General features: G+C 42.3%; 1 protein-coding gene across 7 annotated transcripts in view; it reads left to right on the plus strand.

Annotated features, from left to right (window-relative positions):
- The window catches only part of CNKSR2 (connector enhancer of kinase suppressor of Ras 2), a 496,515-nt gene that overhangs the window by 108,060 nt on the left and 370,520 nt on the right, over positions 1 to 17,935 (plus strand). For 5 of the 7 annotated variants that reach the window (XM_068270009.1, XM_068270010.1, XM_068270012.1 and 2 more), the window contains exons 4-5: positions 241 to 309; positions 13,213 to 13,300. In XM_068270009.1, the coding sequence (XP_068126110.1) occupies positions 241 to 309; positions 13,213 to 13,300 (157 nt within the window). The remainder of the gene's footprint in view (positions 1 to 240; positions 310 to 13,212; positions 13,301 to 17,935) is intronic. The other 2 variants (XM_068270013.1, XM_068270014.1) reach the window with 1 other exon arrangement.

Genomic DNA, 17,935 nt, shown 5'->3' on the forward strand with positions numbered 1-17,935 from the left:
CCTAATATAGTCATGTGCATATCTAATTTTTTTTTTTTCCCCCACCGTGGTATCCTTACAGGATGTTAAGATCTATTCCCTATATTTCAAGTGACTCAGTGTTCTATTTTTATTCAGTAATCTGTGAGTTTATGTAAACCTACTGCATTGCAGTTAGAACAATGTGTATGATTCATTGACTTGTATCCTTTTTGTTACCCGCAATCCTTCTTGTATGTTTAAGTCCTTCTCTTGCCTTAGGTATTGCCACGCTGATCAGGATGACATTGATAACCTTAAAAAAAGATGGATAGGGCATAAACTGGATAAGTAAGTGATGATTACTTAATTTAATACATATTTCTTATAGATATTACTAGTAAGTGTTGTGATTCAAAGATTTGGTTTGCGCATATGATTTTTTGTTCTAGACAAACCATTCTTTCTTTCAAGTCGGTTTTTGTTTACTGAACTGTCTAAAATAACAACTGACTGTGTTGCCTTAGAAGCCAATCACGGCTCACACTTATTTCATCAGCTGTCACCTTTATGCTGTCACCTTTATGCTGTCACCTTGAATCTGATTCGGCAATAGGAGGCAACCCAGAAAGTTCTTTTTCAGTTTGTTTCATAATGCTTACCCTGTTGAACGTCATTTGGAAATGCATGTGTTGTGTGGTGTTACACTGTTAACAGATGGAGTATTGGGGAAGTGGTAGGCAGGTTGGTCAACTGTTGGTTATGTCCACAAAACATTGTCAAAGGTATCCTAAAAGTAAGTATCTAGTTGAAGCTAAAGCAGATGATTTTATTTAAAAAATGAAATCCCAAATCCTAATACTGTATCTTTCATGACTCCAACAGGAAAATCTAACTAAAAAAAAAAAAAAATGTAAGTAAAAAATTCTAGCTGTGTGTGCTTGAAGGTGACAGCTTCACAATTTTTAATCTATTTTTCTGGGTGAAGAAATGTTTTCCACTCCACTTAGGCCTTCATGTTTAGTACGACCCAATAAACTTTTAAGCATAGCTGCAATCATGCCAATTTTTTTTTTTCGTATCAATGACAAAACAAAGGTTTACAAAGGCAGCAGGCAGCATTCAAATTACTGTGTCCATCTCAACAGGCAAAGATGAAGTCTGTTCTAGCCTGGACAGTGCATGTATCAGGAATTGATCCTCAAAATGTTATTGGTTGATGTCTGTCCAAGCCATTCTTATTACCTAATATTGAGATGTATGGTATGTAATGTTTCTATGAATGTAGATCTTGGCTTGAGGTCTAAAGGTCCCCATTAATAGTACAATATCTTCCTCAGGTGGGATAATTCAACGAGATGTGTGGGATTGTAAGTAATTGGAAGGTAATTACCAATTGTTAACAAAAACTGGTTGACTAGGGCACTTGCTCTTTTCAGATACAAACGTAAAATCAAACATACTAATCAACAAAATTCTGTACTCCAGCCATGGATTGGTTTCACGTCTATTTTCTCTACATATTGCATAGTTTTCTGTACAATTTGACTGTAACAATGTGATCACATCTGAGGAAAATATTGTACGGTTAATTGGCACCTTTTAAAAGACTACTGTAGGGGGAAAATGAGTTGAACTTATTTGGGGCTTCTAAGATTACCCCGCAGACTGCCTGTGCAACCAGTTACCGATGCCCTGGTCTCCGCCTCTGGTTCACTTCTGGAATTTGCGACTTTAAAGTCAGAAAACCACTGTGTCTCAGAGTGGCCGCATCCTTACTTCCACTGACTTCACCAGCAGTGTACTGCGCAGGCCCAGTATGGTCTGCGCCTGCACAATACTCTTCTGGTGACACCAGTGGAAGCAAGGACATGGCTGTGCGCAGGCGCAGTGGTTTTCCAACTTTTAAGTCGCAAATTCTGGAAGTGAACTGGAGGCGAGGCCCAGAGCATTGGTGCCTGGCTGCGTGAGTGCAGGACATCTGCGGGGACCATTAGAAGCCCCAGGTAAGTTCAACTCTTGCATTGTGGTCTTCTGGTGGCATTTTGACAAAATGTGTTTACTCAGTCTTTTAAAGTGATTTTCCACCATGCAGGGCTATATATTTGGGTGCCACCTCTCCCAGTAATTGTGTACGGATATTATATACCTGTCCTGCTGCCCACCAGCATTGTATGGTGGCTGACCCACCCTTATGCTGGGCAATCATCTATCGGGTACTTCTGGAACGTCAATAGGAAGAATTCCCTGGGGTTGTGGTGTAATGATATCCTGCTGTTATTTCTGTATGGATAGTCCAGAAGAAGCAGGCAGTTGATGGGTGCCTGACTTCAAGAATAGACTAGGCACCATGCTAGTAATATAGGAATATTAGCATGACATCAATACACCACACAAATTGTGGGGAATCACTTTAAAAGACTGAGTAAAGCATTTTTATATGGGAACAGTATGGAGAGGGGCATTGGTGCACTGTTGGCCAGTAATGTTCCCATTAAAGCTGGGATAGCACTTTAAATGGAACTAAAGATTTAAAGAAACTTAAAATCTACAATGTTCAACAAATGACAAACTGAATGTCTGCCCTTTAGCAGCTGCTCATTAGAGGCACATTTAAGCAATGAAACCTATTATGGGCCAATTTAAACATATATACATGTGCTTATTAAATTTGTAGGGATATTGATCTTGCCCTTAGGATGAGCTAAGCTGACTGTAGCAAAGTTATCTTAATTGATTTCTTGGTGAGAATGAATAAAACAAACCATTCTCCAACTACATTAAAATATAGGTGCTTCTTTGCATCCACTCCTAATTTTGAATGGTTGGCAAAGATTTAAATTTATTTAACTGAAGCTCTGACAGTTGAGTCTCTGTTTTAATAGTACTAGAGCAGTTTAAAGAGGAACTCCAGCCTAAACAAACATACTGTCATTAAGTTACATTAGTTATGTTAATTAAAATAGATAGGTAACCTAATCTCTCACCCACGCTGTTTTAAAAGAACAGCCAAATGTTTGATTTCATGATGGCAGCCATCTTTTTGGTTGAAAGGAGGTGACAGGGAGTATGAGACAGAGTTCCAACTGTCCTATGTACTGAGCACCTCTCCCAGTTGCTAGGCAACATGAACAACAACATAGGAAATCCCATCATTCTCTGCACAGCATCAGGGGAAAAAAGCCCATGCTTTTTTTCTTTGATGGGTTGAGCTTAGCTAAAAATGCAGCTAAAAATGATGCTTTGGTAAGAAAAACAAAGTTCTGATGCTGTGAAACTGGTAAAAAAACACCAAGCCTTTTCAGTTCTACTGAGTAGATTTTTACTCCGGAGGTTCACTTTAACGGCAGTGCAGATCAGTTCTCACTGTTTAGCTTCATTAGTTCACTTATGGAGTCTGGTTTCATATTTGTTTAGCTTCATTAGTTCACTTATGGAGTCTGGTTTCATATTTGTCTATTTCCATATATGTACATGGACTTAGCAAATTGGTAACCTCTTACTACATCAAATAATCTAAATGAACGGGACTGAAGAGCAAAAGAGCTATAATTGTATCTGAATTAAATGATACCTAAACTGACATGTGGTGTCATGTGATAAACAGGTGTATGTACAGTGTCATCCCTGCACAAAACTAAATTGTGTTCCTTTTTAAAATTTTCCTCACTGTAAGGGTTAAGAACTCAGGTATGCAAGTGACAGTTTCCCTGTAGTTGGACCAGTTTTTTTCTGATCTATAATGTAATTGCTGGTATTGGTCTGAGAATTCCATAGCCACTCGTTATGTATTTGCATATTTGTCTGCTTTGCCAGTACTTTGTTCATTAACACTAGCACATACTCCATGCCATTTTCTGCTCTCTACCACCCCACCACTAAATCGTTACTGTTGCTTATGGCTGTGTATGGTGACCATTAGTAATAGGTGTAAATAAAATGTCTCTTTTCACTTTGCCCAAAAATATTCCAGACATATGTTTTTGCAAAGATAGACATTTTCACCAAACATTTTTACAAAATGCAAAAAATAGTATAACTTTTTAAGGGTGCCTTGGGCTTAAAATGAGTTTCAGGGAAGCTCCATATAGCTGTGCTAGATGTATTTTGTCTAAAAAGGGCCCCAGCAGAAAATGAGGATGGGGAAAGATTAAACTTTCTGCTAAAAAATCTTCTTCAGGATCCATTCCTGTACAGGAATTGTCTGAAGGCGGCTTATTAGCTGAAAGCTTTGCACTTTTTTCTTCCACGTTAACCAATAAATAGTATCATGCTTTTTCAGAACTACTTAAATTATGTAAATCAGTGTTTCTCAACCCAGTCCTCAAGGCCCACCTTCCAAATGCATCATCCCCTACAGGCCACAGCCTATGCAGTTCGCCTATGCAGGTCAGTGTGTAGCACCTAATTAAGAGACCTCTTGTTTCCCTTTGGTGTTTCCCATGTCAGTAATGGATCCAGCGTACCTGTGTGGAGCAGCCCTTATAGCTCCAAGGTCCATTTTAGGCCCAATCAAATTCTGCCTGTTTGTGCATCGTGCATTGATCTAGATAAATTGTCTCACAAAGTTAAAATACATTTTATAAATAATTTGTGGTATTGCGCCCAATTTCAGTTTGCTGCAGCTAAGTCTGAAGTATTGGGTATCCCAATCCCAAAGAGAGTAAACAAATAGAAAAAGTATATCAGACTGCGTTAAAAAAATATATATTTTCCTTTATTTATATACTGTATAAAAATATCCTCTTAGGTATTCTAGATGGTAATCAGATTAAATATAAATTGCTGGTTAATGCCATCCAAAATGGATCTGATTGTGTGTATGAATCCACTCAATATGGCTGTATAACAGTTAATGCTATCTTCACAGAAGCTATAAATCACTGACCGAGGGTTAACGTCCTCCTAATATTGGAATCACTTTGTTCCTTGATTAGTAGTTATATAACTTGCATAAGACCAGACAACTGTCCTCATAAGGATGAATTCAAATCGCAGTGTGTATGGCTATAGTGCTTCCCAATGTAGCGATAATCAAATGTCCCAGGGTTAAAGCATTAGGTGTTCAAGACTACTGTACATAGGATCTTATTCATTGAAATGTGATATCCTCATACATTATAAAAAGACAAACCGAGAGCCCAATATAGTGTAGTAGGTATTAGCCCAGGAGAATTTGAATGACAATTAAGTATTATACTTACAAACATGGGTTACCGCTGAGGCAACCACTGTATAGGCAGGTGGGGAGTATAAACCTGTCCCCACTCAGGATTAAGATGTCGCTCTCTGTGATAGAAGAAAAGAGGGTGTGTCACCCTTCCACCAAGGGTGGATCGCTGGATAACTTGATGTACAGAGGCGCCAGTAGGATAAAAGATACTTAAAAAGTTTAAAACAACTAGGTGGTGGTGGTGGACCAACCGACCTAAAACAGACACGATGCTGTCAATTAAAGTCAACGATAATTTATTCACATACTCCAAGGAACACTGCGACTATCTGGACCTGTAGCTGTGTGATACTCCTATTGTTTAATGCCTGAAGAAGCGAGCTCTGTACCCGTGAAACGCGTCGCAGTGTTCCTTGGAGTATGTGAATAAATTATCGTTGACTTTAATTGACAGCATCGTGTCTGTTTTAGGTCAGTTGGTCCACCACCACCACCTAGTTGTTTTAAACTTTTTAAGTATCTTTTATCCTACTGGCGCCTCTGTACATCAAGTTATCCTCATACATTACTTCATGCAGTAGTGTATTCCTCATAGAACATTGTTGATTTCTTTAGATGTTACTGTATTATCTTCACAGCTTATATTCAGCTTATAAACAGTAGGTAGCAGGGAAATCCCTGACGCGTATGTTACTCACGATCCTACCGAACCTCTTGAACGGGTGGTTCTATAGTGGAGCCGGTCAATCCCACTAACCCCGGCCGGTGGCTGAGTGGGAGAGTCTAAACATCTGTAGCTGGCGCAATAAAGTTGGGCAAGTTTGCCTGGCTCCAAAGATTGATGAGGCGCTGTCCTCAGGTGGTATCACAGAACCCCGTCTGGGGATGCGATCTTTGCAGCGTTCTGCTCCGTGGCCGTGCCTCCACCCTTGTAATGTGACGTCACAGTAACTGAGCCTATCGCTGACGCGTTTCTGGAGGTCCGCCTCCCTTTCTTTGTCTTATGCAAGTTATATAACTACTAATCAAGGAACAAAGTGATTCCAATATTAGGAGGACTTTAACCTTCGGTCAGTCATTTATAGCTTCTGTGAAGATATCATTAACTGTTATACAGCCATATTGAATAGATTCATACACACAATCAGATCAATTTTGGATGACATTAACCAGCAATTTATTTTTGAATTCTTGAATTTGAGATAATTAATCTTTTGAAAAATAGTTTTAAAATGTATTTTTTATTATATTTTTCTATCAGTATTTTTGCATTAATCATGAATTATTTCATATTCATATCTTGTGTACTATAATCTCATTACCATCTGGGGAACCTAAGAGGATATTTTTATACAGTATATACTGTAAATAAAGGTAAATATATATATATATTTTTAGAGCAGTCTGATATACTTTTTCTATTTGAAAATACATTTTAAATTGAGTAAAAAAAAAGTCCACGTCTGGAAGTAGAGTATTATAAAGCGATTATTCTTTGTCATATGTGGGTTTCATGCTTTCTTGAAGATTTTGATACATACAAAAACATGATTTTCAGCATGTAAGTGATGCAAAATGGCATTTGGCACATTTTATTTACACTAATGACAGAGTGATGTACATGTCTGTTATTTTCACATAAGGTCTCAGTTGTAAGTGCTGGTTGTAATGCAGCTTTTCCTCTATATGTACAGATCACACGTGGCCCTACCTTTGGCCTATACTATACATTGGAAGAGCACTGTTATGCACAATGATGAGCAGTGGTAAAAAGATTTGCAATTAGACATGGGAAGGAAACTCAGTTTAGCAGACAATAACCATAGTTGTCCATGCCACGTGTTAGAACTGGTAACTAGACATGATGTGGTGGCCCTGGAAAAAGAGGGGCAGTAAATTATTCCCTCTTCCCCAAATTCCTTATCCATATTATGGACAAGGACTCTTCCCCACCTCTGGTGCCCAGGAGGAGGTTCATGGTGGAATCTAAGGGCTCTTTTAAAGGGGCAATGCAGTGAATTAGGCAATTTTTAATTCATCAAAGTAAACAAAATCGTAAAAAAAAGCAGAACTTTCACGATTCGTCAAATCAACAATGGGCATTCCCTCGCTTGTGTAGTTGGCAACGGAGATGCTGATCAGCTCATTTATTTGTGGGGAACATCAAAAGTAGCTAATTTTTTGTGCAGATTTTCTTTTCCTACTAGGATGAGGTTAGGAAAGGTCCTCATCTCCCACATGCTGCTGCAGAATGTATTCTTTCTAGCTACGTTGCTCTAGCTTCTCTGAGTATCCCGCAGACTCCTCTGTGAAGCCTCCCTCCACTCGATGGTACTACACATGAAAGAATAATGGGACACGTGTGATCTTGTCTTAAAAAGATCTGAGATATCTTGAAACCCAGAATACTGAAAGCAGTATGTTACAGAATAAGCTGTAAAGTGTGTGTGTGTGTGTGTGTGTGTGTGTGTGTGTGTGTGTGTGTGTGTGTGTGTGTGTGTGTGTGTGTGTGTGTGTGTGTGTGTGTGTATAGGTATATCTATCTATCTATCTATCTATCTATCTATCTATCTATCTATCTATCTATCTATCTATCTATCTATATATATATATATATATATATATATATATATATATATATATATCTCCTACTAATATAATAAATGGGAAAGTTCAGATGTTTGGATGTTTGTTACTCGATCACGCAAAAACGGCTGAGCGGATTTGAATGAAATTTGGCACACACATAGTACATTACCTGGAATACAGTATAGGATACTTTTTATTCCCATAACCAAAAAGGGGGCGGAGAAAAATACAAATTTCACTGGAAAATGTAAACTGCAGCCATTCTTACACTGTTACATTGGAGGTGTGTTTAGCTGCTAAGGGCAACAATGGTTAATTTGCATATATTCAGCAGTGATGCACTGGGAGACATCTCAAGCTCACTCCAACCTGAATTATCGCAAATTCTTTCTGTTTTAAGAAAGCAAACGTTTTGTTTTTCTTAACATCTTAGGGGGCTTTTAGGACCATTGTAGTCCCTTACACGCTCTAATGAGTTCTGGGTCACCATGAGCTTGCTAGTTAGTCTGTACCTCTCGGTGTTACAAGCCCTACTGCATAGAGCCAAATTAATCCATGCCATGCACTGATGAGGATCAAACAATCCAAAACAGTCTGTATGCATGTTGGATTATTATGGCTCTGTACAAATTACCAAGCTGACACATCATTGCATTCCAGCGGTTCTGGAGGTGTGTTTAACTTCTAAGGGTAACAATGGTTAATTTGCATATATTCAACAGTGATGCATTGTGGGAGACATCTCAAGCTCACTCCAACCTGAATTATCACAAATTCTTTCTGTTTTAAGAAAGCAAACTTTTATTTTTCTTACACTGTTAATGGTAGGGTTCTCAAACTTTGCACAGTTGGTCGTTGGGTGACTGGGATTTATTATTCAGAAAAGTGGTTGGAGCCTATACAAGCCAATCAAAATTCACCTATTGATTTTTAAGGGGAATATTTCTGCCATTCTTGCACTGTTAATGGCACAAGCCTCAAACCTGGTATAGTTGATCATTGGGTGACTGAGGTTCAATTTCAGAAAGGGGGTGGAGCCACAAATAGCCAATCAGATTTGTTTCATTCCAATGCAAATTATTGTTGCCAAACACAGCAAAGCTCACAAACTTGGTAATTGAGTAATTGATTGTGTGTTAGGGTTAGGAAAGTGGGCACAGCCAACACCAGCCAAATACATAAGCGGGCAACGCATGGTCATAAGTGGGCGGAGACAAATACAAATTTTACTGGGAAAATGTAAACAGCAACCATTCTTACACTGTTAATGGTAGGGTTCTCAAACTTTGCACAGTTGGTTACTGGGTGACTGGGATTAATATTCAGAAAAGTGGGTGGAGCCTACAAAAAACAATCAAAAATTACCTATTGATTTTTCAAGGGAATATTTCATTGTTGCCATTCTTGCACTGTTAATGGCACAAGCCTCAAACCTGGTACAGTTGATCATTGCGTGACTGGGGTTTAAATTTATATAAGGGGGTGGAGCCCCAAACAGCCAATCTGATTTGTTTCATGTTAATGCAGGTTATTGATGCCAAAGACCGCAAAGCTCACAAACTTGGTCATTGAGTAATTGTGTGTTAGGGTTAGGAGAAGTGGGCGCCGCCAACACCAGCCCAATACATAATCGGGCAATGCTGGGTCATCAATAGGCGGAGACAAATACAAATTTCACTGAGAAAATGTAAACTGCAGCAATTCTTACACTATTAATGGTAGGGTTCTCAAACGTTGCACAGTTGGTCACTGGGTGACTGAGATTAATATTCAGAAAAGTGGATGGAGCCTACAAAAGCCAATCAAAATCCACCTATTAATCTTTAAGAGGAATATTTAATTGATGCCATTCTTGCACTATTAATGGCACAAGCCTCTTGCACTGGTAATCACCTTTACCTGGTACAGTTGGCCATTGGGTGATTGGGGTTCAAATTCAGAAAAGGGGTGGAGCCACATCCAATCAGATTTATTTTATTTCAATGCAAATTGATGCCAAAGACCGCAAAGCTCACAAACTTGGTCATTAATAATTTTGTGTTAGGGTTAGAAAAAGTGGGCGGTGCCAACACCAGCCAAATACATACCTGGGCAATGCTGAGTCATCAGTGGGCGGAGACAAAAACAACTTTCACTGGGAAAATGTAAACTGCAGCCATTCTTACACTATTAATTGTAGGGTTCTAAAACTTTGCACAGTTGGTCACTGGGTGACTGGGATTAATATTCAAAAAAGTGGGTGGAGCCTACAAAAACCAATCACAATTCACCTATTGATTTTCAAGGCAAATATTTAATTGCTGCCATTTTTGCACTGTTAATGGCACAAGTCTCAACCCTGGTACAGTTGATCATTGGGTGACTGGGGTTAAATATTTAGAAAAGGGGTGGGGCCACACACAGCAAATCAGATGTGTTTCATTTCAATGAAAATTATTCATGCCAAAGACCACAAATCTCACAAACTTGGTCATTGACTATTGACAATTGAGTGTTAGGGTTAGAAAAAGTGGCCACAGCCAACAGCAGCCAAATACATACCCGGTAAACATTAGGACGTCAGTGGGTTGAGAAAAATACAAATTTCACTGCCAGAATGTAAACTGTAGCCATTCTTACACTGTCTGTCAATGGCAGGGTTCTTAAACTTTGCACAGTTGGTCACTGGGTGACTGGGATTAATATTCAGAAAAGTGGGTGGAGCCTACAAAAGCTAATCAAAATTCACCTATTGATTTTCAAAGGAGTGGAGCCACAGCCAATTAGATTTATTTCATTTCAATGCCAATTATTGATGCCAAAGACCGCAAAACTCATCATTGAGCAATTGTGTGTTAGGATTAGAAAAAGTGGGCAGAGCTAATATATATAATATATTATAGTGTGTGTGTATATATTCCTGAAAGTAGAGGTTGTTTGATAAAATGTCCTATTTGTGCACCTTTAAGGCAAATAATACTTTAATATGTCTGGCTATTCAACCAAAGTGCACACATGTCATGGATGCACTCATTTTGTTTGTTTTAGCCCAAGGTATGTAGAGGTTAATAGTTGTGCAGAAATGTAATAGAGAGGTCCAAAAATTGTACTAGAGTTAAAAATGATCCATATTGTAAGTAAAGCACCTACCACATATTTTGAGAATTGCAATGTGAATGGAAGTATAAGTATAATGGAATAATGGAAGTATAACAATTGTTGAAGCTGGTCTATGCTAGGGGTTATAATGTATTTGCCATTCATTTTAGGATTTCATAGGAAGCTCAATATCATTACAGTTGAATTCATACTACTTTTTTTTATAGCAAGGAAAGAAGATAAGCTGCAGTATAATTGAAGTGCCTGAGCTGCTTAAATATTTGACTTCATTGTAAGGAAAAATGAGAGATGTTTAAGTCAAACTTGCCTGCAGTAATGGTTTTCTGTAATACTAGTAAAGGTTTTTCATTAATATGAATGATGTCTTTTTATAGGTCACCTAGGTTTGATTTTATTCAAGGCTACGTGGATAGTAAAAGGATTCATGCAAATGTAAACTGGGGGGAGAAGTTATTTTTCCCATATGAACAAGTGTTTTGCACGGTTATAATATACTTATCATAGCTTTGGGGGTTTTAAGGTTATGTTGTACAAGACTAAAGAAAATAGAAAAATGTAGTCTTGTATTAAAATTTGAAATGTAATTTCAAATTTTAATATACATTTCCTCCAGACAGAAGTTATCAGAAAGTGTCAAACCTACTGTAAATGTAAGAATTATTCTACTTAAAGGGAAGGTTCAGGGAGGGTGGGTAAAAATAAAAAATCAATTTCCACTTACCTGGGGCTTCCTCCAGCCCGTGGCAGGCAGGAGGTGCCCTCGCCGCCGCTCCGCAGGCTCCCGGTGGTCTCCGGTGGCCGACCCGACCTGGCCAGGCCGGCTGCCAGGTCGGGCTCTTCTGCGCTCCAAGGCCCGGAACTTCTGCGTCCCACGCCGGCGCTCTGACGTCATCGGACGTCCTCCGGGCTCTACTGCGCAGGCGCAGAACTATTGCGCATGCGCAGTAGAGCCCGGAGGACGTCCGATGACGTCAGCGCGCCGGCGTGGGACGCAGAAGTTCCGGGCCTTGGAGCGCAGAAGAGCCCGACCTGGCAGCCGGCCTGGCCAGGTCGGGTCGGCCACCGGGAGCCTGTGGAGCGGCGGCGAGGGCACCTCCTGCCTGCCACGGGCTGGAGGAAGCCCCAGGTAAGTGGAAATTGATTTTTATTTTTTACCCACCCTCCCTGAACCTTCCCTTTAAAGAGACTCTGAAGTCTCAAAAAATTCAGCTTTTTATTGTAAAAACCTGTTCAACATTATTGCCCTAACTAAAACGCTGCGTCCCGCAGCTGAAATCTAACTAAATCCCCCAAACTCCCCTCGCAAAATCCACTACTTTCTTGGTCATGGATTTTGCTGCCTCGTGCTTTCAGCTACAGCTCTGCCTCCATGCGCTTCAATCTGCGTTCATCTCCGCCTCTTCCCCCACGCCTCTCAGTGAAGGTAGACTGAGGCAGGTGGAGGCGGAGATACGCACTGATAGACGCTTGTAGAGGCAGAGCTGCAGCTGAAAGCTCTGCCTCTCATGGAAGCATTACCCGCAGTGTGCCCCGGGGAGTTTGGGGGGATTTAGTTAGATTTCAGCCGTGGGGATGCAGAGTTTTAGTTAGGGCAATAATGTTGAACAGGTTTTTACAATAAAAAGCTGAATTTTCAGAGATTTCAGAGTCTCTTTAAGCATTGCCCCTTCTCTATGGTAATTTATACGTGATGCATGTGACCACTCTTGCACCACCCCATGTGAATGTAGAACTTGCTGGCACCTGAGGGCTAGTTTATAACTTTAGAAGTCGAGCAAATCGGGACTCCTGAAATCTGGTGATAGTAACCTACATTAGATATACAGTAGTAGAGCTTCCCTGCTGGGCAGTGATGCAAAGTTCTTAGCTGTTAGAATGCGTGTTAAGAACTTTGTAGATGGCACAGTGGTTTAGTGGCTATCCCTTTTGCCTGCAACAGTTGATCCTGGGTTCCGAACACTGGCAATCCAGCGCAGGAGACTTGGGAGCAGCCGGCGCCACCATAGACCGTAATAACTGGAAGCCGAATTACATCATTCCCGATTATCCACGTCGACCTAGAGGGGGAATAGTAATTTAACGTCGCTGGGAACTTGTGTTGCAGCAGAATAAGCCATACCAGCTGTATCCTGCGCCCCCAAATCTCCCGACGAAAAGTTGTTGCAGTACACTCAGGTCTAATTCTTTTGTATCATGGGCTACCCAAAACAAGTGGAACTTAACTAAGTTGGGTTGTGTTGAATCAGACAGCGAGTATTAACTATTTTCTAAATGTCTAAAGGTAGTGTTCTATTTTGTACTTACATGTCTATGTCCATTGACATTGTCCAATATAAATGTAAATAGAGAGCACCACAATATGCATCACATGATAAAATATGCTTCATTTTCAGATCACCATTTGCTGCTGTGACAGATTACTCCGTTACGAGAAACAGTGTTATCCAGCTATGCTTGGAATTAACCACAATTGTACAGCAGGTTTGTATATGATAACATGAAGCTATATGTCACGAATGCTGTTTAAGTCTTGTTTTATCAACACTTCCTTTTAGACACAGCTGAAGAACTGCTGATTCCTCAGAGGGCTTTTATGCTGGCTGCAAACTGATAAAATAATGGTCTGAGCCATAGGGCTTGATTTTGTTAAAGCTACGTTAAATCTGCCGCGCACAGACAGCGTGGGTTAATATTAGCGCGCATGCGCTGCATATGGTCCGGTCAGTGTAGCGTGTGCTCTTAACTTATGGGTGATGTTTGTAACTGCTGCACAAAGGTGCCTATAGCACGACTGTGGTTCTCAACTAGCGCGACCACTTCTATGTTAATTAACGTAGTAGCGTAGGTATTTAACAAGGTTTAATGAATCAAGCCCAATGGCCCATATGCAATTAACTTTTTCGCCTTTGTTTTCACCTAGGTTATATTTTCACACCTTGTCATAAAATGGTATTTAAATCACCATCAAGCAAGAAAATATTCCAAATAAATTTGACAGTTCTTTTTGAGCGACTTTTGGGCATTTTTCCAATTGTAAAATGCTGAAAAGCTATTTTAAAGAGAAGATGAAAATAATTTCCTAGGACAAAACTGAGGAGAAAAGCTTAATTGCACATGGGTCAACATGTTTTCAGTATGCATAATAACCAACCTTAGTAATAAGAAATTCTTTCCTTTTAAGCAATGCACATTGCCTGGCTGTCCTGCTGGTTCACTGTCTCTTATGCTTTTAGCCATAGACCCTGAACAAGCATACAGATCACATGTTTCTAACGAAAAAATATGACAAAATTAGCTGCGTGCTAGTTATAAGTGGGTGATTTTTTTTAGACTCTGACTAGAAAGATCAGGGCTGCCAGGCAACTGGTATTTAAAAGAAAATGACTATGGGACCTCCATATGTCTCTCTCCTTGGGTTCCTTTTTAGGTCCCAGGCATGATCCCAGCACCAAGCAGAGGACAGATATGGAGGCTTCACTTTATCCCCTTCGTACTTCACAGGAAGTAGCATGCAGGCTTAGTAGAAAAATAGAGATCTGCAGAGAAGATTCACAGTCACCATACATTTCTGTTGAATATCATCTATTAACTATACCAAATTGTTGACCACTAACATCTGGATTATGTTTTAGAATTGAACAACTTCCTCTTCTACACTCTACATTAGATATTCTCAGTTTATACCTAGGGTGTCACAACCAGTGGTTTATACATAGCTGTACACCTCTGTTAGGGGTGATAGTTTTTTGAAACGAGTTCTTGTAGTTAACAATAACATTGAGTGCGACCTACCAGTACAGTGTCGGACTGACCCACCGAACTACCGACGTAACATTCGGTAGGCACCCTTTAAGAGCTGTGATGTCACCAGTCACATGACCAGAGGGCCCCCCTCTCCTATCCGGGCGGCCGGGCCTGTGCCAGTGAAATTTCAGCCAGGCGCCGCATGGTGAGGTCCCGTCATCACGCTAGCCGTGTGGTCCAGAGGCCTATAAGAAGAGAGGCATCATTCTTCTCGCGACAAGCTCTGCCTCCGTCCGCACCGCATCATTACTGTGCGCCACCTGGTGCCAGACAGAGGCCTGGCCAGCCCTCAGGGGGAATGCCTGGCCTCATCTTCTGACTGACTCACTGGACTCTGAGCCTGAGGGAGAGGCAGCCGCCCACCGCAGCCACACTGACGCCCGCCGGGACATGCCACGCTGCCAATCCAGGCTCAGTTGCCCTGCACGTACTGTGGGCTCTCTTTGTGTGTGTGTAGTGTTGGGGGGATGGCAAGGGGAGGAGACTCCGGAGACTGTCACTGAGGGGAGAGAGAGAGGGACCAGACCTGGAGGAGACCAAAGAGGCAGGACTCAGAGAAGGAGACTTGTGTGGGCAGCTGGCAACTGGGGGGAGTTGCTGTCTCTGGTGTCTGGCTGCGGTGTGCCTGCTGTGAGTCTGCCTGCCAGCCATGGGGGGTGGATTATGGGCACATTGGGCAGTCTCAGGCAGTGGCACACAATGCAGTGTGTTAGTGGGGGGATGAAGGGTCATGTTTGGTTAGCGCGGAAGGGGGGGCCCTAGGTGAGGGAGGGGGGAGGCTTCCCCCACTCCCTGCCGCTCTGTGCCCACTGCCCCCCCCTTCCAGCATGGGGGCACTAAGACCTGCCTACCTAACTGGGGGGAGCGTGGAAGGGGGACCCTAGGTGAGGGGGGGAGGCTTCCCCCCCCCCCCCCTCCCCGCTGCTCTGTGCCCACTGCCCCCCCCTTCCAGCATGGGGGCACGAAGACCTGCCTACCTAACTGGGGGGGGGAGGGCGTGGAAGGGGGGCCCTAGGTGAGGGAGGAGGGGGAAGCTTCTCCCCTCCCTGCCGCTCTGAGCCCACTGTCCCCCCTTCCAGCATGGGGGCCCCCCACTAACTGGGGACCTGCCAACCTAATCTGGGGACACCTAAAGACCGGGCCCTAGGCTGAAACTTTCTTGGTGGGCCCTTAGTGTCCCAGTCCGACCCTGTACCAGCAGTGCTGCTCGGATACCCCTTTTCAGAATCCGGATTGATCTGGATACCCAGATATCCGGATCCAGATTGGATATCCGGAGCTGATCTTTTGGGTATCTGAATAGAATCGGCTATCCAACCCCAGTATCCAGGGTATCTGGGTGGATTCGGATATCTGGATAGAAAAAACTGAAGTGGCCTTTAAATTGCTTTAAAAAAACATTTTTTTTAGGGTAAATGAGGCATGTAGCATCATTATTTTTTAAAGGGAAACACTAATTGATGATGTGGGGACTTAAAATCCCCCCTCCCCCCCCCCCTCCCCAAAAAATGGCTGTCAATTAACAGGACTAGGTTCCAGACAGCGGTCGTGCAGCCCACATTGTGTCCAAAGTCCAACCGGACAACTGGAACATGGCAGTTTTCAGCCCAGACACCTCCAAAAAATTGCGCAGCAATTGTGTTTTGGGTTAAGTATAGGTGGTATCAGCACAGCAGCAGTGGCCTGTTGCACCCTGGCGGTGGGAGTAGCAAAGGCAGCAGGAGCAGGGCAATGCAGCTGCAGCAGGTGTAACGTCTGCCAGGAGCATGCCGGACATGGCACTTGGCAGTGGCACTTTGCACGTGGCACTTTGCACGTGCCAAGGGCCACATGCCGAGTGACACTCAGACAGTAGAGGAGAAGACACTGTCACACTGGCACTGCTCAGCAGCACAGCAGTTCTGTAGTAAGCTAACACAGTAGTACTACTACTCTAACAACTACTAGCACTGACTACAGTACTACAGTACTAGCTACACAATAAGGCCTAGTGCACACCAGAGCGGTTCTGCTGCAGTTTGCGATCCGCTTGCGGGTGCGGATCCGCTAGGGTAATTTATTTCAATGGACTGGTGCACACCAGAGCGGGAGGCGTTTTGCAGAAACGCATACTCCCGGGCTGCTGCAGATTTTGGATTGCGGATGCCTTTCTGCCTCAATGTTAAGTATAGGAAAAACGCAAACCGCTCTGAAAAATGGCACTTCAGAGCGGTTTTCCAGGCGTTTTTTGTTACAGTAGCTGTTCAGTAACAGCTTTACTGTAACAATACATGAAATCTATTACACCAAAAACGCATCACAAAACCGCAAAATGCTAGTTGAAACGCTACAGAAAAAGAAAAAGCGTTTCAAAATCTGCTAGCATTTTGCGGATCTGCTAGCAGTTTTTGGTGTGCACCAGGCCTACCACAGTAATCCTATTCCCTATTCCCTAACCTAACCTATACTGTAGCTAGCTAAGGCTAATAGCTGGCCAGCAGGCAGCAGCTGGCCTGGTCTGTGCACAGCACACACACAGACACATAGCAGCTGCAGCAGCCCTGCAGCACACACTCTGACTGTCACACAATTAGAATCAAGCTAATGAACAATATAACAATAGTGTAGTGATAGTGAAGGGGTTAATCACTGAACAGCTTTAGGTTTATCACTGTGTACAGCACTTGCTAGGCCAGCAGCACTGGGGCATGTCTCTCAATGAGCATTCACAAGCTAGGACGATATTTCTCATCATGGCAGCCCTCCTGATTATACAGGGGAGCCTGGCCAGGGTTCCTTTCTGTGATTGGGTGCCAGATCTAAGGCTGGGAGCCCTCTGATTGGCTCAATGAGGTCAGGTGGGGCTGGCCAGGGTTCCCCTCTGTGATCAGTTGCTAGGGCTTCTGCTGGGAGCCCTTTGATTGGCTCCATGACGTCCTGGACGTCATCTACTTAGTTACAGTATCTTAATAGTCGGATATCTGCGGATATCCGTGGCTATCCGCGGATATCCGCATTGCCAGCCAACTATCTGCAGATCGCTATCTGGATTTCCACAGAAATCCGGTATCTGAATCGGATAGCTGAAAAAAGGTCGGATATCCGGATTACCTGGATATCCGGAACCTGGATGAGCAGCACTGTGTACCAGTACCTGCACAGTAATCTTGGAATACCAAGCGTGAACCGCTCTCTCCCGCAGGCTCTAACAGTGGTTGCATTTTTGCTACCTACCCTTGAGCATCATTTCTTCCCTATATTCTATTTAATTTTATAGTGATATTGCACCATTGGGCTCCTGCTCTTTCTCAATATTGCAAAACCGGGTTATTG

Source organism: Hyperolius riggenbachi, chromosome 2 (assembly GCF_040937935.1).
Source record: "Hyperolius riggenbachi isolate aHypRig1 chromosome 2, aHypRig1.pri, whole genome shotgun sequence".
NCBI lineage: Eukaryota > Metazoa > Chordata > Amphibia > Anura > Hyperoliidae > Hyperolius > Hyperolius riggenbachi.